This window comes from Phallusia mammillata, chromosome 8, assembly GCF_965637545.1.
Source record: "Phallusia mammillata chromosome 8, kaPhaMamm4.hap1.1, whole genome shotgun sequence".
NCBI lineage: Eukaryota > Metazoa > Chordata > Ascidiacea > Phlebobranchia > Ascidiidae > Phallusia > Phallusia mammillata.
The window spans coordinates 15,438,211-15,461,822 of record NC_137259.1 but is presented as its reverse complement, the minus strand read 5'-3'; the positions used below and the strand labels follow the sequence as shown (position 1 = coordinate 15,461,822).

At 37.2% G+C, this 23,612-nt stretch overlaps 3 protein-coding genes across 7 annotated transcripts; 1 reads left to right on the top strand and 2 right to left on the bottom strand.

The window, feature by feature from the left end:
- The first annotated feature begins 544 nt into the window (after positions 1-544).
- Positions 545-3,024, top strand: LOC145205502 (uncharacterized). Of its 2 annotated transcripts, none has more exons than XM_080078244.1 (5): positions 545-700; positions 758-969; positions 1,788-1,930; positions 1,995-2,125; positions 2,423-3,024. In XM_080078244.1, exons 1-5 carry the CDS (start codon positions 560-562, stop codon positions 2,585-2,587), a joined length of 792 nt encoding a protein of 263 aa, XP_079934370.1. In that variant the 5' UTR covers positions 545-559; the 3' UTR covers positions 2,588-3,024. The 2 variants fall into 2 exon arrangements, with proteins under 2 accessions (XP_079934370.1, XP_079934371.1); XM_080078245.1 differs by having other exon boundaries at positions 1,995-2,118; positions 2,423-2,587.
- A 308-nt stretch (positions 3,025-3,332) lies between these two features.
- On the bottom strand, positions 3,333-9,982 carry LOC145205500 (uncharacterized). Of its 4 annotated transcripts, XM_080078241.1 has the most exons (9): positions 9,882-9,982; positions 9,600-9,797; positions 8,854-8,991; positions 6,719-6,846; positions 6,281-6,413; positions 5,742-5,944; positions 5,249-5,382; positions 4,797-4,968; positions 3,333-4,464 (listed from the first exon to the last, which is right to left on the bottom strand). In XM_080078241.1, exons 3-9 carry the CDS (start codon positions 8,983-8,985, stop codon positions 3,498-3,500), a joined length of 1,869 nt encoding a protein of 622 aa, XP_079934367.1. In that variant the 5' UTR covers positions 8,986-8,991; positions 9,600-9,797; positions 9,882-9,982; the 3' UTR covers positions 3,333-3,497. The 4 variants fall into 4 exon arrangements, with proteins under 4 accessions (XP_079934367.1, XP_079934365.1, XP_079934363.1 ...); XM_080078239.1 differs by lacking the exon at positions 9,882-9,982 and having other exon boundaries at positions 9,600-9,875; XM_080078237.1 differs by lacking the exons at positions 9,600-9,797; positions 9,882-9,982 and adding an exon at positions 9,434-9,514.
- A 1,075-nt stretch (positions 9,983-11,057) lies between these two features.
- LOC145205573 (uncharacterized) lies at positions 11,058-23,392 on the bottom strand. The gene is made up of 13 exons (XM_080078306.1): positions 23,297-23,392; positions 22,758-22,861; positions 20,410-20,516; positions 18,450-18,593; positions 17,961-18,032; positions 16,000-16,111; positions 15,038-15,198; positions 14,586-14,732; positions 13,372-13,538; positions 12,636-12,707; positions 12,145-12,297; positions 11,835-11,963; positions 11,058-11,388 (listed from the first exon to the last, which is right to left on the bottom strand). Exons 1-13 carry the CDS (start codon positions 23,390-23,392, stop codon positions 11,260-11,262), a joined length of 1,593 nt encoding a protein of 530 aa, XP_079934432.1. The 3' UTR covers positions 11,058-11,259.
- Positions 23,393-23,612: the final 220 nt, after the last annotated feature.

The window sequence follows — 23,612 nt, the reverse complement described above, 5'->3', positions numbered from 1 at the left end:
AAGGATCAGAGTATCGTAGCCAACGTTTTCTCGTGTTGCTGTCCGTGTGGCTTCCGAACATTCTAAATTTATTCCGGAATAGAAGTGTTTGGATCGCAAAAATGGTTAACGCACCGATACCTTTGGGGTCCGCCACGCGATTTCAGAGGAACCGCGAGGAGTATTTCTTCAATCTAATGCATACATCAGATCTTGCAAGTGTATGAGTAAAAATCAGATTAGCTTTCTGTGAGAAAAAGTGGTCCATTGCTTCATTTTCAAGTAACAAACAGAGGCGATTGTTCGCACACTATATTTATATTGTTTAAGTCTTTTTTGTGACCAATAAATTGCCTTTGAAACATTCCGACGCAATCTTACGAAAAGTGATCTTACGAATCTAAACTCAATTCATTCTGCATGTTATCGTGGCAATACTTTCAAAATGAATCAATTAACTTTTAGTTGGTAATTCGACAGTTTTATTTCGCCAAGGAATTTGATCTAAAGGAATAGGTATCTATGTCGCTGTAGTTATAAGAAATACAAGAAACGTACGACAATGCAAGCCTAAACAAAGATGTATTGTTGCAATTTTCACCAAGCGAAACAAAAACAAATAAATTGTGAGCATTTTGGACATGTCATTTTACCAATTTTTTTAAATCCTTTAACGTTGCCGATAGAGGTAAATGTTTTGCAAACGTGTGAACTTGGTCAAGTAAGTGCATTTGAGTTAAACGAAGTTTGCAGAGAGGTAAAACTTTACTTTTTCTAGATAGCCACTATGCAACGTTTTAGCATTAACGTTGTCGCCTTTGTGGTGTGTTGTGTTGTACTCGAAATTAAAATATCACATGGCACTCCACATTTTAAAATTGACGTTGTTCACAAACCTGATAATTGTGAAAGAGTCAGCAAATATGGCGACCAAATGTTTGTGCATTTTGTCGGTACAAAACTTGCCACAGGAGAAGTGTTTGACAAAAGGTGATTATAAAATATAAGGGGTGACACTAAAACGCTGAATGGGCGGGACGGGCGGGACGTCGCGGAAACCGCTAAATATCGGGTAAATTGCTGACGGTTAGTGCTATTAGGGTTGGGTTGAGGTTTTATAAAAGTATATGAATCAAAACATGTCCCTACCTAAAACTTATTCAGCTGTTTCCTGACATTCAGCAAAAATGCTTGGGCAGGAAGTCTCCCTCCGCCGCTGAATGTTTCCCTCGGTCGCGTAAGGTATCCGGGAGAATTATTTTTAATGATTTTCTATTACAAAACATTATCCCAACCTTAATAGCACTAACCGTCATCAATTTAACCCAATATTCAGCGGTTTTCACGACGTCCTGCCATCTCCCGCTCATCCCGCCCATTCAGCGTTTTAGTGTCACCCAATATAAGCACTAATTATTTTTTGAGGCGTGGTGCCATAGTTTTTCAGTATAAGTTACGACCTGATTTTTGGCATTTGCATACAATTCCTGTTCTAAATATTTGATAGTAATTGATATAAATTCAGTTAAATGCATTACAATGCAAGTTGTCGAAACAACAACTAGTATTTTGTTTAACATTACACCAGTTGAACGAAAAATTTGTTAAAAAATGCATTATTTGTTAAAATTACCCCTGGTGTATGGCATAAAAAGTATAACAAATCGGATGTGTGTTTAATATTTGTTCTTCTTTGTTAAAGAAACACAATTACAAGCGAATTGTTTCAATCATATTTTTACTTACAATTTAGTGTAGATATTTGCTTAACAGTTGTACATCAAAAATATCTGATTTGTTTCTTGCAGCCATGAGGACAAACCATACCGATTTCAGCTTGGAACTGGAGAGGTGATTGAAGGGTTTGATGAAGGATTAGTTGGAATGTGTCCTGGCGAAAAACGGAAACTCACTGTTCCACCACACATGGCATATGGACACAAAGGAGGCCGTAAGGACCATAAATTACTCTAATCATTTCAACTTCAATAACATGCTCTTTAATGTTGGTTTAGACTTGCCACAAATGCCAGGTGGAACTTTGGTATTTGATGTTGAGCTGGTCCATGCGGAAGTTGGTCCAAGGCATCCTAATGTGTTTAAAAGTATGGACATTGATGGGGACAAATACCTGACAAGGTTTGAGGTGGGTAGTTTAAAATGTTATAGTGTACAACAAGTTTTAAGCCAGTCAAAATCTGTGCAGAAATTGTCAATACTCTTCGGTACACATTTGTACAATATCTTATGTCACACATTTTTGAACTAAAATGAAACAAATTTCTATTTAAATGCATTCAAGTTGTTAAAAATAAGAGTTAAAATTTGGGATTTTGATATGTTTTATGCTTTTGTATTTGTTTTCTGTTATTTTTTGTGTTATATACATAAAATCATTGCTGGTCATTGGCAAATACTTGTTTCTAATCAGTGGCATTGACAGGTTAGGGAATATCTTAGAAGCGAAGTAAAAAAGACGGAAGGGCCACCAATGTCTGAGCAGGAACAAGTTGAAATTGTTGACAGTATTTTGGAAATGGAAGATATTGACAAAGATGGTCGAATTTCACATATTGAATTCAGTGGAAATAAACATGATGAATTTTAATGGATGCTTCATTTGATCTGATTACTAAGTTGCTGTTTTATGCAATATTTTACTGCTATACTATCTGCTGTATTTCAATATTCATATACACTGTTTTTGCATACTCTTTTTAAAGCTTTTTGTCTTCCACATATTGCAGTATTAACCACTTGCCTTTGTGCTTTTTGCCCTTTTATCACTTGAACTTCTCCAAAAGTTTGGTGCTATTGCTGAAACTGTTCAACTTTAAACAGTATTACATTCGCTCTCCTTTTTTGAATACATTTGTGCACTGCTTACCTAATAAAAAAACTTTCAATCTTTGTGGTTTAATTGAGGTTGTACCCAGCTCTTTGCCTAGCTGAAGTATGCTTGGGTTTTGGTGAAAACTGTTGTGTTGTTATTTCTAAACATTTATTGAATTTTCAGCAATAAAATATTTGTGTTGTATTTTCTTACTAACGCTAATGGATTGTTTCTCAACCTTTGGTCGTCAAGCTTGAAGTAACGAATGAACACGGAATAGAAAACATTCGTGCATTATACACAGTGGCCACGTACATTTCCTTGATTCGGGTCATGAAGGTTTGACCTATTGGTTCTCATAGCAGTCCACATATTTGCTACAGATTTTTTTCTAAATTTAACAGTAAATGGCACTGCGGAATGCCCGGTTGATTTTCATACAGTTGTCGCACACAACGTATGTTTGTTTGCTCTACTTTTCCTCTGGTAATGTAGACCGCAGTTGTCAGGATTAAACACGTACGTTTCTCGTATGTATTGACACTTCTAGCACGTTTGGCAAACACATGTTTTCTCGTTTGTTAAAACGTGCACGTTGTGAGGTATATAAAACTCCACAAAGAATATTAAAAAATGTAAAAATAAACACTGATAAATAAACAACATCGACAATAAAACATAGCCATTAAAGACTTGGAGGTATAAAGTTATTGCAAACCCAATCACTAAACGGACCAGTCGAATGAGGCCATGTATATCCCGGACGCAATAACCCAGGGTCTTCGCAGCTTGGATATCGTTTATCCAAGTTGTACGCAATAGGTTCAACAGCAGGCAAATAATGTGGCGACGTATGTGTAAAGTTTGACCCTCCTGGGTCGAGAGGAAGGTTTAGAGGCGGTGCAAAAAGGTTAGAGCTGCCATGAAACGTATGCTGCTGTGCTGTTTGTGCCACATGTGGAAATTCAGGTCGCAGTGTTTGATTGACAGTTGGCTGCGAAAAGTCGCCACCCTGTCGTCCAGGCAAAATTGAAGCCTGCTCTGTTAAGAAGTCGGTTTGATCGGCAAACAGTTGTGACGTTTTATCACACGTGGCGCTCGGTTCCGTTTGAATGCTGGTTACGTCACCGCTCCATTGACTGCTGCTGTGCGCATCAAACTGTGACGAAGGCGGCTCAAAAAACGGGCGAACGTCGTTTAGTGGAGTCGAAGAGGTCCAAGTGATATTTGGAGGTCCTTCTGGGCCAACAGTCTGGTCAATACTGGACCACAAGTGGGACCGAACGGCGCCGAGACTCTTTTCACCTTTTGGTGCCAGGTTGTTATCACCAAAGGGTTTTTGATTGGGTGGGACTGGTTGGTCAGCTTTTTTCGTGTTTCCTTGTACCTTGGTTCGGTTGTAATCGCTTGGTGGTGATGGTGACTGGTTTTCGCAACTTGGCCTCGCTCGCTTATGATGTAAATGTAATGCACGTTTTCGTTTGTTTCGCCGGCTTCTAGAACGACTGGGTTTTGACCCTAACTCTCCAGCATCATCTGAGCTATCAGTTGGCACACAACTTTCTGCAGAGCTCGAGTTTTCGTTGCCATCGCTTATGTCGGAAACTTCGTTCATGTTAATTTGTTTGGTCCCAGTTGAGTCTTTTTTCCTGCTAGAAACAAAAGTATGTTTCTTGTTAGAACTACAACACGCTTCTTAAATAAACATGGTTTGTCTTGTTTGTAATAAAGAGAAGGCGACGTTTAGAATGTACTTAATAGTTTGCTGTGTTTTGTTTTATTACGCTGTAAACCGCACTTAAAGTAAAAAAAAATGGGTACAAGTGTTGGAATATTAGGCCTTAATATTATTTTCTTTTCGTGTGTTATTTACCAACAACATGGGCTTATAGAGAGTAACTCGTCCTCGGGAATCTTTACATGAAAAAATCTTTACTTTATAAACTCGCAGATTTTGTAAAACCCATAGGTGTTTAAAAATTACCTTTCAGCAACTTTGCAAGTATTGCTTTGAGTTGGTACTGCTGTGAAGGCAGGGTGCTGATTCCAATCGTTGCAGGCGATTGTTGTGTCATTACTGAGTGGCCTGGATACTTCAGCATGCGTTGACAGCAGGCTGCTGGTTTGATAGGTTGTTTGTTTACTTGTTGAGGTGTCTGCAGAAGAAATGTAAATAAGAGTTGACCTGAATTTTACTGGCTGAAGTGAATCCCTATTGAAGTCGTTTAAGGTAAAAATGTTGATTATTAGACATCGAAATGGCTCTTTGTACAGTTATTTGTGCTTTTAAAAAAAAATGTGATCCAACCCTGCTTTTCCCCAAACATTAAATACTTCTAGCAACGAAATTGAAAAGACCAACCGATTTTCTGGCGGTTTCTACGTGAAAGTGCTTAGCGGGCCCCATTTAAAAAACTACTACAAAATACAACTTACTGGAGTTGAAGCTTGTGTTGGAATGCTCTGCAAAATTAGAATCCATGGCTTCAGTGTTAAACCCATGTTGATTTCCCACTGCGTTGGAAACTTTGAGTTTTCCAGTTGACATATCAAAAATGTCGTTAAGATCCCTGCAAATAAAAAAATGATGATACGGCACTTGTTTATGAAGCAACTAACTTTTACAAATCGGAAAAACAATTAACAAAGGTCCGTGAGACCTAACAAAAAAACAATAAAGTTTCCAGCGATTTACACAAATAGGCTAAATCTATGTGGAAAGGTGTAAACAATAAAACAGCATGTTAGAAAACGCGGTTTTAGCCCACAAAATTATGTTTTTGTTACTGGTCTACGATAACTCAGCGATTTCAAAACGTATTTAGGTCTTATAGAAACGTTGATGCAATGTTTGGTGTTTTATGTGTTCGACAAATGTTTCATATTATATGACTTTAGTTTATTTTTGACACAATTGTGCTGTTGTTACCTTGCATAGGCGTAGCCAGGAGCCACGTTTCGGGACACCGAAGTGTTTTGACGCTTTAACTTTTCGGCTGGGATTTCATTCACATCAACTGTCCAGTAATTTCCCTTTGACTGTGGGCGGTAGGGGTCGGATAAAACCTTTTTGAAGCATTTGTTTTGCGAAAGATTGTGTCTGACCGAGTCTCTCCAGCCCTGATATTCTCCCTGTAACAGAACAAGTTTCGTTTATTGTTTGTTTTTTAAGGGTGTGGTTTTTCACAAAGGTTATATAGATGTTAAAACACACAAGGTCAGAATTTTTATGTGCAAAAAATGTCCTAAACGTACAAACGCTTTTGTTGGTTTAAAAAATTTGCTACTTATTCAAAAAAATGTGTTACTGATTGGTTTCATGTTTGCTTTTGTGTTATTTTGCTTGGGTGCTTTCAAATTCTTGAAGGTCCTGCTTTGAACCAATACGTAGGGATGTTACGTGGCCAAACGTGATGTTCCTTGTGTATTTTACAAGGTCTTTACTTATACTAGGTTACAAAGTCGCACCTTGAAGAAGGGAAACATTGTGCTAATCCTGCTGAGAATCTCCGAAAGCTTCAACATTTTGTTGGTCGAGCTCTGAATAGCGAGAGCGATGAGCCCCACGTACGAATAAGGCGGCTTCTCGTAACGCCGGTATCTATGAGATAAAAAGTTATTAGTATCTGGAAATAGTTTTCAAAACCCTGCACAAAGGATTTTGTTCATTTCTTATAACATTGGTCAATTGCTTTAAATCTAGGGGTACAATATCATTTGACTATCGCCCTCCAAAGTTTCAATTTGCTCGAAATAAAGTCTAATATCTATCGAATAATATACAGCTTTTAAGAAATTTTAAGACCCCCAACGAAAAAGAGCATGGAAAGTCAATTACACAATGCCGAGTCTAGCCCAAGAAAACATTTTTTGTATGAAAATTAATTGCTTAATAATAGGGCGTACTTCTTGTCCGCAATTTTCTTTTTCTTCGACGTCGTCTTGCTCCACCTGGTGGTAGCTTCGTCCGCCCTGCTGTCGGAGTTTGGTGAAGAGTTTGATTCGACTCCAAACGCTCCCATTTCTCCCGGCTCCTATATTGAGATTCAAACATATGCCTTTAAATTGCGTATGTTTCAGTATAGGCCTATGAGTTTTTTTCAGGCCGCAGCATTTGTATTTAGGATACATGGTCTATCTTTGTCAACTGTACATCTGTAAAATTATAAGAACGTTGACATTTTTTTTAACAAAGGAAATTTGTCAAGTAATATGTTTTCTACTTAAGTGTAATGTCTATAGATGTTTAAAGTGCAATAATTTTAAACATCTGGCATGTAAAATAAATGTCACCCATATTGACCTGGGTTATTATTTTATATCACGACGCCTTTTTACGTTACATAAAGTATACTACAACAACGAAGAAGGATAATTTATTACGTATTTTCACCAATAATTAAAAAAATAATTTAAAGTTGTGTGTACATAGCAAGGTCAAGGACCAATGCTTTGCTCAGTGCGTGGGAAAGTAACGCAAAATAATCCTGGTATTCGTTTTTACGCATTACAGCTTTTCACTGTCGTGGGGAACTGCTCAAGCGTTATTCCTCGGCCGTTCCCAATTGTGTTAGCTAATCGCGCTGGTGCATAGAAAGTGACCCGCAGCACCCGGTTATCCAACTTAATCTCATCTGAAATTGGTCTAATTTTTGTGATCGATATAATGCGTAATACGTACGGGGCTACCCTGTTTCCTGTTGCATGGGGTTCTTAGGGAGTTTGACATAATGTGAAGGATGTGTGCACTGTTGATTTTCCTGTGCACTTGTTGATGATGTTTTACATCAGCGTTTTCTTTAAACCTTATTATTATCGTTACCCGTGAGAACAACCGGACGTATTTGGTTTATGCCCTTTTTAAAAAAAATACCAACTGGCACGTCATAGAAGGATGACGTCACGAAACAAATAAGGATAATTATTGTCCCCTAAAAAATGACACTTTTGGGAATAATTACCCGCCTCACAAGAACACTGTATTTAAACAAAAACTACACGACACGCAAATGGCATGTGTTTTACATACACAACCGATTTGGTGAGGCATGTATTTTCAGCATGTTACCCCAATCAAACCTTAGTGCCCTAATGTGTACATTAGCCCAGTGGTCGGCAACCACCGGTCCGCGAGGAATTCGTTACCGGGCCGTATAAATTTCAGGTTTTTTTGCTTTAAAACATTTTCCTTGGCAAGGAGCAAAAATATTTTTCGATTTCTTTGGACAGCGTTTACTCCATAAAGGCATTCTGCGACAGAAAATATAACAAGCTTTGTCGAATATTTAGCCCTAAAACTTATGTTTTGCCCTATGACTAAATACAGGCCGCATAGTTAGAAATGGATAGTTGATTTGCCAAAACGTAATCCAAAAAAATATACATTTTTTGCTGAGCTTTTTTAATGTAATTTTATTTCTTAACAATTCAAATGCCAAACCAGCGACTTAATGCTGGCTTCTTGGGGTTTAAAATTACTAGTAACAAGGAATACGTCACATCCAAGAGTTGATTACTCATAATAGCCACCTTGCTGCGACATTTCCCTCGTAAACGACGTTGTAATCACGTCGCTTACGTTACGCAGATTAGGTAACGCAATTATCGACAACTAGAAGTGGAGTTCTAAACGCAATCACAAGTAATTTGAAAATGTTAACAAGCGGGTTGAAATGTTTTCGTAGATTAAATACTGTTTGATATTGTTACAACTGTTAAAAAAGTATTGAAGATTTTGATACTTAAACTAATAAAAGACGTTTTTAGGGGACAAAAGGTTAAATTTTGGGTGATGTTTACTCGCCTTTTTGTTTCGAGTAACTTTTTTTCAAACAATTTGTAACAAAAAAAATAGATCAACAATGAGGTATAAAGACTAATTTTTGGTACTTTTTTGTTTGTTCCACTATGGACATCAAAAATGAGTTTGAAACAGTTTTGAAACACTTTTTCCCATGATGTATAAAACTTCTTAGCAAATAAACTTTAGTTTAAACTATGATTTAGACTTACATGCATGTCAATTTACAACTATTATTTACCTGTGGGTTGTAGCTTAGAGGGTTGGTCGGTATCGGTGGGAAAACTTGTGTGTGTGAAATGTTCCAATTCTTCATTCCTACTGACGTCATTGTATCCCAGTCTGCCGTTAGAAACTGACTGGAATTTTTCATGGAATGCTAAAACACAAAACAGTATGTGAAAAAAAAGAAAATTTTTGCAACAATGGTCGATAATTTCGACATGTATTAGATTTTGAAAATTATCCAACAAGTTTCTTAGATCAGGGCTTCTCAAACTTTTTTGCTCAGCGAATCCATTTTAGGAAAGGAAATTTCTACGTGATCCCTTGATGGGCATAGCCTATACACGTAAATGATGTTTAAACAACGAATTTTCGCACGTATACCATTTATTATAACAATGACATAATAACGCATGATATTTCGCGACCCCAAAATTATTTTACCCCAATTTGGGCCGCGACCCACAGTTTGAGAAGCCCTGTCTTAGATATTATATATATTAAAGCTTACAACCTGAAACTTAACTGCCTGAAGATAATAACTTGCAATTTATTTTTGCTATTTAATTGTTTTTTAACTGCGACTTAAAGCTTACCATTTGTGCTGGATGTGGTAGGTACATTTCCATACTCCATAAATGAAACACTTACTTAACAAACAATATACAAATAACAGCACTCTATTACCAACTGCAGTCTTTAAACGTTAGTAGAGGAATCAGAGCAGTTGCAATTAAATGAAATCACAATGCATTAACATACCTTTTCTGGACATAACTGAGTAGATTTCTTGGCGTTTTTTCCCTGTTTAACGTCGTTGCTTTGTGTTGTATAGCTCCAATATGTCGTTCCTAATTTGTGCACTCGTATTTTCCACAATCGACACTAATAATACTTAATCCCGATCCGATGCTTTTGTTCCGACTTCGTTGGTAGCCCGTGGATTACACGTCCAAAAACCTTTCTCGAATCAGAAGCATATGTTACTGAGAAACAGTTTCAGCTGACTCTAACGGCATCAACTAGTTATGAAATGAAATTTACCTGTAGTGCTGGTTGAAAACACAAGCGACCAACTTCTAATCAAGATGATTACTGTACACACGCTGTGAAACGCCTCCAGCCGTACGATTACAGGGCGCAATAATTATCGCTTACTTTTGCTCCTTTCTCTGGACGCGGCGACCGAATGACCGCGTTCCTGGTCAACTTATCGGTGACGTAACAATGGAATCGCCAGACGCCCGTCGCGTCAATGAGAAATGCAAATATAGTCGACCTGCATACTTCAGGTGTTGGCTGGCAACTCTTGCAAAATGATACAACTTGCATTTAGCAGTGCTTGTATACCCTTTGGGCTTTTTTGTTGACTATAGTGCGCACAAATTGAATTATACTAACTTTAGTTGGTTTTGTCCTGCGCGTGAACGGTAAAAATATTTGCTATATTTGGTCTGGTGTGGTACACGCGCATCTTATGTTAATTTTGATGTATAGGTCTGTGGGTAAACGTCGACATTTGGAAACTGTTGCAATTTATTATTGTTACTGGTCAAAAGTAAGTCAATTAGAGCTTAAGTTTAAAAACAGCGGGCTTGTATCGGGCATGACTTCAAACTAGGCTTCATAGGTGCCAAAATGTTATCATATCGAGCATAATTCGGACTTGTACTTTTGGGTTCGGTCACCAATTTTAGAATTTTTCAAAAAATTTCAAAAATTTTTCATCGCTGGTTGCAATGGTGAGTAATAGGAAAATGACATTAATGTTACATTTTGTGATGGTCACACTTGTTTCTTGCAAACACAGAACAGTCCAATTTGAAAATAACTAGCGGTCATACGACCCTTTGCATTTTACCATTTTTACATTGCGGTTGCTGAAAAGCAATACTTTACACCAAAAGCGGCCCATTGATTAAATGTTGTGCGGCCCGCAGAAACGCTTGGATTTCCAATGTACTGGCAAACAAGTGCAATTATTACATATTTTTGGGCAGATTAATGCGCCCGATGCTATTTTTTGGCGACCCGACAAAATGCGGCTAGAATCAAATGCGAATTTTACTTGCAATTGTTAACTCAATATGGGCAAATTTGCCATGCAACGAAGTAAAATCATAAAGGTGCGACCCGCGATCTAACCATGGTAGTTTAGCCCCACAGTGACAAAGGTTGCACACCCCTGCTCTACACTTAAAGTACTTATAGCCACTTTGATTTGGGAACATTTTTTAATAAGCAGCGCACGTGTGAACATGATAAGAACATAATTTGCAGTAACTCTGGATATTGCACAAATCATGCTTTGTTTGTGTTTTAGTTTGTTTATCTTCAGGCTTTATGAAGTGAAGATGAATTACAAGAAGTTGATTTTTGAACTGAACTGGGTTTAATTGAACCGCGGTAAAAACTGACGCTTTTAATGTTTGGAATAGTAAAATTGTTGTGATGTCTTGTGAAAGTTGTTTTGCTTGCTAGCTTTCTTAAGTTGATCTGCAGTCACAGATGTTCGATTGTTCGTTTCAGCACTGCTGTATGCAGAAAACACCTAAAAACAATAAGGTTTTATTAAAAAAACGTATCTTTAGTCAATAATAGTTTGTTATCTGTTTTATATATAGGCTACTTAACTAGTGGTTCTCAACCAGGGCCCACGAGTTGTATTCTGGGAGGCTATACGGGTGTAGACCCACTAAAAACATCCACCCAAAGTCACTGAGCTATTTTCTTTTTAAATTTGCAGGATTGAATGTGTGTTGAAATATTTTTATTTCCTAATCGAATATTTTCCACACTCCATATTGAGGTTTATCGCGAGTACGGTGTGTTGTTAACTGCATTCGACTGGTTTGTAGCCAAAAGGCACGAGATACTTTGAGGGGACATGGTCCATGAAAGGTTAAGAACCACTGTACTAAACTATACTTAAAATTAACTAAATCACTTTTTGCACCTGTATTTGTATGTTAACTAATATAACCTAGTAGTACTCACTCGTTGAAAATGTGTGTACAGGACTGGTGATGGGATCGGCCTGGAATCAAGTTCCTTATAGTGTCGTAGATTGTTTTCGATTTTTCGTTTCGCAATTTCATCGCGAAATTTTCCCTTGGCTTCCAGAACCTAAAAGATAACAATCTCAAATTATTTGGCAAATCTTATGTGATGGCCTTGAAAGCATGTTTGGTTCGGTACAGAACTGTACCCCGTCCCGAACCCGAATCGTTTTTGAGAAGGCCGTTTAGGCCCGAAACGTATTGTTAATCTTAGGTACTTTTGAATAAATTTCTTCGTTACTCTGCACCTTTTCTCTGAGCTTAGGAAGCCTGTCTACTTGTACACTTCGGTATCTCATGGGCATATTAATTGACACGTTGTACATCTTGTTGCGCTGACTCAGCCAACCAGGTTTGTGCTCCTGAATTTCATCTTTCAATTTTCCACTTGTTTTTGATTTCTGTTAATTTGAAATATATATTTGATTTGAAAATTTGAAATATTTAATTTGAAATATAATCATCAAGCATATACCCCCCAAAAATAAACTAAAAGATAAAAAAATCAGAGAGGGTAGCCTGATTTTCAAACTTGAATGAATAAATGTTGTTTTTTCCCTAAGTTACAAGTCGACTTATTTCAGAATCGCAAACCTAGTATTTAAATTCCAGTTTTGCAAACCTAAAAAAAGTCATTTAAAGACAATAAACATAAACAATTTCCCCAGTGTAAATGACCAAATCGGCTAAGATTTTTCTCAAACAAATGAAACATTTTGTAAATATCTTGTCAGTGAACCTTTTCTTTCTGATGGTCATCAAGTTGAGCTTGTTTGAGTGGTTCCTTTTGTAGCAGGTCATTGTTGATAATCTAACAACGCATATACGACTGTTATAGGTAAATTACAAGAATCAAGAAACAAAACAAGCAAAACTATGGTTGCACCCATTGTAAGTGCAGAAAACAGCTTTTCAAACTATTGCATTATCATCAAATGAAGAAGCTCTATTTGTTTGGCGGATTATGATTCTAATTTTTTGGTACGTTCATTGATCATCCGTTTATTAATCTTTATAAATAGGAAATATGTGGTTAATACTTAAAGATGAAAATAAAATTATAACTGCCATCAGTCCTGAAGGGTCCATGCAGGATTTGCCCTCTACCAACTGAGCTACACAGTCTCAGCATTGAACCTGCCGAAATTTTGATCACAAGCACCGTTGACTTCCTCGCGTACTGCACATGTCAGCTTCGTAGTAGGGGATCCCCAGATTGACCAGTATCAGTTAAGATAAACATAAATTTATAACTGGGATCAGTCCTAAAGCGTCTTTGCAGACCAGCGATCACGGCACACTCATATATAAATCATGGTAGCCTACGCCAGGCCTATTGAAAGCGTTATACCGAATCAGCCGGTCACCCAGCATTCCCACATGACAAAGGCTAGAAATCTAGCGTGCGTTAGGATTCGATCCCACGAAAGTAGTCTTTCCGGGACTTGGACCTTATATGCTGTGATGGTTAATACCTTTAACACAATTCTTTTTCTTCTTGTCGTTTTTGGTGGAATTTTGAGATTTGTGTCTGAAGAAGAAGTCTGTCTGTTAAGGGAAGGAACTGCATGAGGCATTCCAAGTTCCTCTCCAATATCTTTCTTAAGACTGCTTGTGCGTTCTCGCTGCTTTTGCATGACCGCTTAGACGAGAAAAGCAACACAACCAATTTAATGAAAACTAAAACTGTTTTTTTCTAAAGCTATAAGTCATCACAGAAACTCGTTTGTCGCCCTCTTGCAGAGGTTTAGGTTTTCTTAACCTTTTAAAGCTTAAATTTTAAAAGTCTTATGCAGCTTGGTGAAGTTATTATGAAAAGTAAGGAACAAAACAAATTGATGCAATACTAAAGCCAGTGCTGGATTAAGGGTCTGCTGGCCTGTAGGCACAATTTATAAGTGGCCCGAAAATCAGCATTGCCAACTAAAAAATTGGAATTATCACTGTTGCCAAATCATTCTACTGATTTTAAAGTGGCCTGGATTTTTGACTGGCCTGTAGGCACGTGCCTACTTTGCCCAATGGTTAATCCGGCACTGACTAAAGCGAATTGAAAACATACTATAACTTTATATTAAGTCCTATAGTCGGCTATACTCAACTCAACTCATACCAACCTTAAAATATATTCTGACAACTAATATAGAGTTTCAGATTATGTAATCATAACACTTTAATTTTCAAACTTATTGGGTCTTAATTATTTTACCTCACAAATGAATTTACGTATGAAGTCAGGCCCGAATCAAACCCGCGTTCAGGCCAAAACACAGAACTAACTTTACAACGACCCGAAAAGCCCAGCTTGATTTACAACCCTGAATGTTACACCTGGTCAATATCGAAACGATTTCGAGTCCCGACCCCGATCAGTTTATGTCTGTATACCATCAAGTGAATATGAGAGACCAACTAGAGCTGTGAGTCGGGCTGGGCCTTGCGGGTCGGATTCGAGCAAAAGTGTGAATAAAACAGAATTGGTTCAGGCCTAAGTTTGACACAAGTTTTATGTGCCGCAATTTCACCGACTTTAGGACCTCATTTGACTTTATTCGGCTGTGGGTCCCGCTTCAAGCCTGCTTACAACTTCAAGGCCAACTGCTTGACCACGTTGCAAAATTGCCTTGAATGTAGCACAATGTAAATGTAGCATTTAGTGGCCGAAGTTATTCAGTTTTATTGTCGCTACCTGGCGCAGTTGCTGGAGGTTTAGGTCTGCGTTGTTTTTTTCTTTTCCTTCCTCTTCCCCTTGGTTTCTTGGGACTTGGAGATGTAACAGATTGCAACACTGAAAGCTGAAGAGGTTGAGCGTAAGGACTTTCTTTATCACCCTTGTCTGAAACAAAAATAAAAACTGTACATTTGAGAAATTTGTCCTGTTATGAAATGAGGTAATTCACAATTTTAATGACAACCCCTTAAAATGAGGAAACATATAATCATCTTATAATTGTAGACAGTGAAGTAATACATTGGCTAGTTTATTATGAGAGCTAAATTCTAATTTGCAATGTAACATTGTTTTACTTATATTACTTTTTCATCAGCTAGAATAGGTACATAAACTGAAAACAAACGAATCATTTACACAGCTGGCAAAATATCAAACCAACAGACAGCCAGCGAAAACGGTTTGCTTACTCTCAAAATTTTGCAGTAGGCGAAGTTTTTTGAGTTGCTGTGCAATTTGCTTCTCGGTTAGCCCGATCAACCTGGCCCCATCAGCATAATGTCCAACCACATGTGCCCCTTTATTTGCGTTGTACGACTTGACCACTTTCTTGTACTTCTTGGCATAATATCTACAAAAACGAACTTCATCTTAGAAAATCTTGGTTTTGCACAGAGAGCTTAAGTATTGAATGACACGTAAATATAACTTTTTGTGTGCTATAACATTATCATTGTGCAGGGGTGGGCAACCTGCGGCTCGCGGGCCGCATGCGGTCCTTCATTAAAGCTTGTGCGGCCCGCAGAGACGCTTGGATTTCAAAAGTACTGGCAAACGAGTCCAATCATTACAAATTTTTGAGCTGATTAATGCGCCTGATGCTAGTTTTCTGCGATCTGGCAAAATGTGGCTAGAATCAAATACGAATTATACTTGTAGTTAAGCATATTTGGTAAGAAACAAAGCAAAATCACTTTGTGTGATGAACATGTGCGGCCCTCGATCCAATTTTGACATTTATAATTGGCCCTACAGTAACAAAGGTTGCCCACCCCTGTCATTGTGGCTACATCTTTTATTGAAACGTTTGTAACGGTCTTTTTTGTGCCAAACGTAGCTTTTCTAAATTCCTGTTTACTGAAAGTTTTTTAGAAAACCATTTTTTTTTTTGAAAAACTGAACTAAATCCATTGGTTAGAAAAAATATTTGATGGTTGCGGTAATAATGTATAATAGTAATAATATACAACAACAAAAAGACCTCATTTCATCGTGTAAATATTGTAGGCCTACAATAGCATAATTCTTGGTGTTGTCAGACCAAGTTTTTGTGCAACAACTGACTAAGTGTGCAAAAAACTAAGAGATATATTAGTTTTCGGAAATATTATGACCTCATGTCCGCTATATGTCGCTGTTGAGTCAAACCTACCCAACAATTTCGTGGGCTTCTTTTAACGCTGATTTCTTCATGAATTCCGTGAGAGCATCGAAAAGCAGAACATCGCGTTCGTGCGTCTTGTTCGTTGGGTCGTGACGCGAAGCTGTGACGTCACAAAGTGTTACATTCTTTATCGAAATTTTAAATGTTAATGTGAAAATGGTAACACAAACAACGATCATTTAAATAGAAATGATATTAACAATGTTTTTGGCTAATTTTAAAAGGTATGAATTAAAATAAAGTTGATTAACGTGAATGAGTAATGCATTGTGTTGATTATTTTTGACCGAAATTGATCAACGATTGGGTTATCAGTAATTATTTTAGATGATTATGTGTGCACACAATTGTGAGGGCTAGTTGTAAAATATCATTGAATTTTACCGAATTACCATTTACAAACATATAAGCCCCAATAACAACCCCAAAACACATTTGCAAGAAAACATACACATACAACCAAAATGGTGCACTTGTGGAAAAAACATTAAAATTAATTTAAAAACACTTTTCTTTGAGGACTTAAATACGCCCACATGGAACAAAGCGACACATTTTCCACTGTAAAGCTACAGCACCTGCAAACAAAAGCAGTCATTATTACCGAACAAAGCACTCATTATTAACAAACAAGGCGTACATAATTAACGAACAATATTAACAAAGAAACGTCCGACAAAGCTGCATGGCTACTTTATGGCAATCTGCCATGTTGTCATGACGACCATTGTACTGTAAGTTTACCTTCGTCCAGGCCAGATTACTTAGTTGGACTATTCGTGTTATGTAACAGATTCCACGCGGGTTTGAGCTCCGACGTTGCTTCTCATGAATTATTAATTTGACAGATAATAAACAGCGTTTCAGTTCGTTGACCGTTATTTGTTGGTTTGTTTATAATCGATAAATAAATATAAATCTAGAAACTAAAAAGGTCATAGTAATTCTACGTATACTGGCTAATGATTTAGCGCAGTAGAAGCATTCGCTGTCAAAATTGGCAATTAGTGTCAAAGTGTCCCAAAGGGTAACGCCCCCTAAGCAAATAAAAAACGGCACAACAGTCCATTAGTTGTAGTATAAGTTACTGTTTACAATTCTCGGCCCATTCGTCATTGGAAGGGTCAAAATTTTACTTCAGTTGCTGACAAATTCTAGTGTTTACTGATTTATTACGACACTGCTTTAATCTGGTTAAATAATTTTAAGCTCATACATTTTCTTTGGTGGCCCAGTATTGTTTTTGTCGATCACAGGTATATTTCCAATTGTTTTGTATGTATTTTTTATGTCTTGTTACATTTTACACGACAGTGTTGTAACTATAAGCTGCAAACAGTGCACACTGTTTCGACTTATAAAGTCTCATCAGTGCAGCTGGCGACAAGACATAGGCCCAATGGCGTAGGCAGCCAAAAAGTTTGAGAGGGGCCAAATAATTTGATGTCTAATACAACTTTTTGCTAACGCTCGGCGTGCTTTTACCAAAAACGTGACTTGACAAACTGTACGTGGTTCGACGGGACAGCCAAACGCTTTATTGATTTATTCCATGTCTGCATAAATAGCATGGATTTCGGCATACAACTTGGTGACAAAAATCATTTTTGGTAATTTATATATTCCTTTGACAGTTGAGAGACGAAACTACACTAAATTTAAGTTTATCAATGTACAACTTTGAAAAATTGGGAGGGGCCAAAGGGGCCATGGCTACGCCACTGCATAGGCCAATACGACTTCTGTGCACTGTCTGCAGCTTGCTTTTCATTTATTAGCTTCATGCTTTGACCAATATAACAATATTAACAACAACAGGTCTATTTTAACCTGAAACGACATCGAAGAAAACTGACAAACATGGTGTGAATCAGCTAAACCTGTGCGGTTTGTCCATTTTAAGTCATATAAGGGGTGTGATGATATTGGATAAATAGATTGCCACTTACCAAACGCTTCCAGAAACATCTCGGTGTTGGTCATTAGATCCAGAAACTCATCAAAGTCAATTTCTCCGTTCCCTTAAACAAATCAACGAAACCAATAAAGTCGCGAACCTCCCACGAACTTAATTAGAAGCAACACTAATTCCAATTTGGTCTCGGTATTTTTAGAAGTTTCTTGTACAATAACTTAATATACCAGTCTGTCGTAAAAACCAGTGTGTTAAAAAAGCTGTTCCATGTTCGCAGTTTGAACAAATAAAAAAGTTTTGTGAGCACCAATTTTTTCCATAAATTCTCAGTGCAATTTAAAAACAAAATTGATTTTGTTTCGTGCATTTAAGAATAATTGCCTAAACTTAGCCTAGTGTTTTAAGAAATGAACTAGCAAAAGCGCAGTTAACGTAAAAACATGCTCCATTTTTGTGCAAAACGTAGAAAAACCTTTTTCAAAAGAAATTTTGTTACGACAGAAAGTAATCAATTTCGAATTACCGTCCTTATCAAGTCTCATCATTACGTCATGTATTTCCGACTCGTCTAACTCGATTCCAACCGATTCTAGAGTTTCTTTTAACTCCAAAGCGTCGATCGTACCTCCACCGTTGTTGTCAAAGAGGTCGAACGCCTCCTTAAAGGCTACGTAAAAGTGTCAAAAAACTGTCAACGATGTGACAGTGTACAATTTATTTCGGATTTAAATTAATTGTTTTGAAACTTTTGAAGCTAGTAAATTTAAAAAAAAAATACGTTTGCGCTGTGATGTTTTATAGAATGTTAACTTGAAAATTATAGGCCCTAAATATAATAGATTGGCGATATTCAAGCAATTCGTTATAAATCGAAACAAATAGTAACTTTTTATTACGTCTTAATCTGCTATACCTACATTTTATTTTTAGTGGTAATAACTAATAACAAAGAACTATTATGAGTATAGGAATAATTGACGAAGCAACCGTGCTTCCAAATCAGAATCAGTCAACAAATAGTCTCAAAACGATGTATATTTCACCCATATGGACATCATTAGTCGTTCTATATAATTCAAACATTCGTCCTATAATGCCTGCGTTATTCGCGGGAAAGATCCTTCGCGTTTGACCATTACATATCTTTGTCCTTTTAGTTCCCTAATTTCAATAGTTGAGTTAGGGCCTAGTTCATTTCTAATTGACCCGTGATTATAACATTGACACCACGAAACACATAAAAACGGCATTGAAACATTGTTTTAGGTCCAAGAATCTGTTTCATGGATCGATTTTGATTAATTTTTAATTCGGATAAGCCAAATCCTCTTGTGTGCTTTCTGTTTCCTGCACGTAAAAGGCAAAAGTATTTATTTACTAAAATTCCTGAATACGCCAACTCCAGGTTGGTGTTTTATTTCCATTCTCATAAGTTACTAAACCTTTTTGGCGGATTATAAGCTATAGGTATTTTACACATAGCTGCATACTGTACATGAGCAAAGATATTAAAATTTGAACGTTTTTGAATTTAAAAATTTGAATTTTTGCTTTTGTGATATCTTTAAGCGACAAACCAAAATCCAAAACTAAGTCTTAAAAAACTAAGACTAAATAAATGAATTTTGGTTGCACAAACTGTTTAGCAGTGACATCCCCTATTGCAGTGGTCGGCAACCGCCGGTCCGCGGCCCGGTACCGGTCCGCGAGGAGTTCGTTACCGGGCCGTATAATTTTTCACGTTAAATGCTATAAAACATTTTGCCCATGTATCCCGGGCATGATAAACTAATTTAAGCGTTTTTATAGCTATATATTTGTAGTTTTTTGAAGACCGGTCCGCGATAAAATTTTAGTTGTAAAACCGGTCCGCAGTGCAAAAAAGGTTGCCGACCCCTGCCCTATTGTGACTTTCGTTCGTAGATTATTTTTGTTACAGTTTAGGCTTGTGCAGCCATTATCACTGTTGGGTCAAATTCAACTATTAAATGATTCGACGGCGGACCCTATGTAACACAAGTTGCGTCTTTACTTACTCGGGTACCAAACACGCTTGTATTTAGTTCAAAACCACCAGTAAAATAAGCAATTTATTAGTTATTTAGTTACATTTATTGTTAGATTGCAGAAAAATAGCATCGGCCGAAATAACAGCATAAGGAACTTTGCTATTTTCCTTCAAACGAGAACACAGGTCAAATGCAAGGCCATTTCTTGAGTACAATCATATTTTCTAAGACGTTTGAGACGTTAAACATCAAAATAATTGAGTAAAAGTAAACGCAATAAGACGCACTCCTGCCTATATAGCATTTGTTTTTCGTCTTTAACCGAACTTTTGTTTGAAAATAGTTCATAAACTATTTATTAAATGTGTTTGGAAAATAAGTTAGGATGCTGGCAAAAATGTAAAAAAATAACAAAGATTTTTGTTGTATGATAGGAACCAAGGTAATATGCACTTTACGTTACTTTAAAATTACCCATAACTTGTTGATCGGTAAGTGCTTCATTCGCTGGCATGTGCTTTTCTTGGTCCATCTTGACTTTTGTCTCGCTTTTTCCACGTACCACGGCGTATTGACGTGATCTGACCAATCAACACGCAATTTAATTTTAAAGTTAAAACCACGTTAATACCCCATTTATTGCGTCATAATTGTTTTGAAGACTGAACCTTTCTCACCAAATCCACTACCGTTGTGGTTTACCGTATTGTTTTTAACCATTCTTACGTAATGTACGCTAGTGACCTGAGGGATTTCCAAGTACGACGAAAAACATGTTTTTACAGAGTGCACGTATTATTTTGTAGCTAAATTTGCACATTTTCTCATTGCAGTCGCCACAATTTATGTTTTGCTGCTTAATGACAAATTGTGGGTATCTATGACACACAATTGTAATTCGGGCCTTGGTTCGGTCTTTGCTGAAAAAAAAACAAGCTTGATTGGAGCCTGACTTCACACTAGGCCAGAAATGTGCCATGTAACTACATTACATAAAAAATCTAACTTTAGTTAGTTTGTTACGGAAAGCAGTCTTACTCATTATAACGAAGTTGCAAATATTAAAATAAAACCTGTCATGGTATCATTTGTAACCTGCTGCTCAATACCGCATCCTAAAAATAGTTTGAAAAACACTAGTTTAAGAATTTGTTTTACAGCAAAATGTTATTGTGATAAAAACCACCTGTCCCAAAACCTGGTGTTTCTTGTTACCTAAATCTTTTAAAATTAGGTGAAAATGCATACATAAATGCCAACATGCATTACAGAAAAATTTTTGCTGTCAAAAGCCTTATTTACGGGTTTAGAAGTGTAAATAAACGCATGCTTGAGGTTTTGTGTGTTTAGACGGAGTCTTTCATTTTATAAAAGGGCAATTTTTTTGGGTAAAATTGGCAGTTTTAAGGTGCCAGTTTCGCCCGATTCTGTCTGCACTTCATGACAGAATCACTTTGCTTTGATGTGGGTGTTAGATGAAGTGTCAATTGTTTGTGCAAAACCGTTTGAAGCAGGTTTAAATCGGTGAGAATTTTTTAAAAAAAATGATGTGTTTTTGCACAAATACGTTTTGTTGAATTGAGTAGAATTGTGATTTTGGTTTCTTTTCCTGTCAAACCCCACCCTCTTTCCCCAACACGGGTGGTTAGATTAGATGCCAACTTGACTGTTTCCACCAAGTTCTTTTTTCTAAGATTTGTCCTTATTTTAAAGGGCATATGTCTCAGAAAAGTTGATTGTCCTTATTTCTAAGAAATGTTCTTGTTTTTGACTTAAGTCCTTAGTTTGTCTTGTTTTCAACAATTACAAGTCAATTCCCTGCTGCAATTAAAAGTAAACCTAGAACTGAGCTGTCGTGAGATGCACGAAGTATTTTGTACGGACATGGAGTTGCTGAAACATATTATTTCTGGCAAAAACATGGCATGTGATATGTCATGGTTCGCCGACAAAAATGTTTTATTTGTTCTTATTTTGGAGTCCATGTCGATGGCAACCCTATATATAATAGACCCAGTGGTGGGATTCAGCCGGTTCACACCGGTTCTGTAGAACCGCCTCACAAAATGTTATGAGATCAGCGAACCTGGTTACTGTCAATGGACTTTTTACAACAGAACCGGCTGAAAAAAAACTTTGTTATAGCACCGGCTGACAAAAAATGCATCCCACCAATGAATATACCTATAAATATCCACTCACTTGGGTTCCACCTCCAGTGTGTGAACTGTTGGTCGCGTTGATTGGCGTCTGGTGCTGGTGACGCCAGCAAAACTACTGCGCCTGTCATTTCCTGACAACCGCTGAAAGTTGTGAGACAGCTTGGACGTCCCCCCTTAAAACAGATGTCACAAGGGGACGTAGAAAAAAATCAAACCTTAAACCTGTTAACATTTAGCCCCATACTTTTCTACGAAACTTCGTGTGTAAAAATTTACATTACCACGCGACAGATGCAAAAATGGTTCAGGAAAATGAGAAAAATACCTCATTGGACTGATTCAAACATGGTTTTGTTTCATCGATATCTAAATTTCTGGTCATTGCTCTTTTACTTCAGAAACACAAAAATAGTAGGCGCAAAACTATAAGATATAAATTTTTCACACAAGGGCCTGGGTTAAAACTAGTTGAGGGATTCAGCCGGCTCGCACCGGTTCGACAGAACCTTTTCACGAAATTTTATGAGATCAGCGAACCGGTTAGCATTACTGGTTACTTTCAGTGGACTTGTAACAGAACCGGCAGAAAAATATGACTTTTGTGAAAGAACCTGCTGACAAAAAATTGGAATCCCACCACTGGTTAAAAATAGTCTTTACCTGGTAGATCTTGGTTCCCAACCATTGATTGTCTTCGGACCGTCATAGTTGGGTGCGACGGTGATGACGTTTTGGGACTTTCCCATCCCACCCTCACCGAATGCCTGAAAAATAAAATGTAAAAGAGTGACGTGTGTTTTTGTCGGCAATTGGAAAAATGCTGGCTTTGGCCAAAGTTAAACGTGTTACTAATATTGGTGGCTTCTGCTAAAACATGAATAGGCAAATAAAAGCATGTCCCTTTGTTTATCGTGCACTGTATCAGTGGCATACAGTGATGAAGGCGACCTGTATAGGACGTCGAAACGTCATAAAGATACATTTGCCAGAAGAACTCTATTAAATTAAAATTATGCCTGACAGCAATAGCTTATATAAGTGTTAAGGCTATTTTTGCTTAAATGATACTGTTAACTACTATGTAAATCATTATTCCTGTAAATGTGCCAGCTCAAATAAGAATAAATTTTAGTCAAACTCTTTTAAAATATTTCATTTTAAAATCAGAAAATATGATTACCAAACGAGTACCTTCTAACTGGTATTTCTTCGGGCACTTCATCATTTTCTGCATTTTCTCTTGGGTTAAGTATAGCGCCCCTTCTTCGAATCTTGTCTGTTGTGGTTGTTGACATTGCATTTCAATGAAAAAAGAATAGCAGGGTAATGGCATTCTAATTCTATAGACTTCTCATGACTGGAAAATCACGGGTCCCCTACGTAAGTGCCGCATAGCATAAAAATTGGACATGTTAAAATACTGCAACTATCCAGTATTATTAAATTGCTGTCAGCTTGGCCCTCACATTTATGGCAATTGATGTTGTGTGATGTCACAATAGGATGTTTGACGAT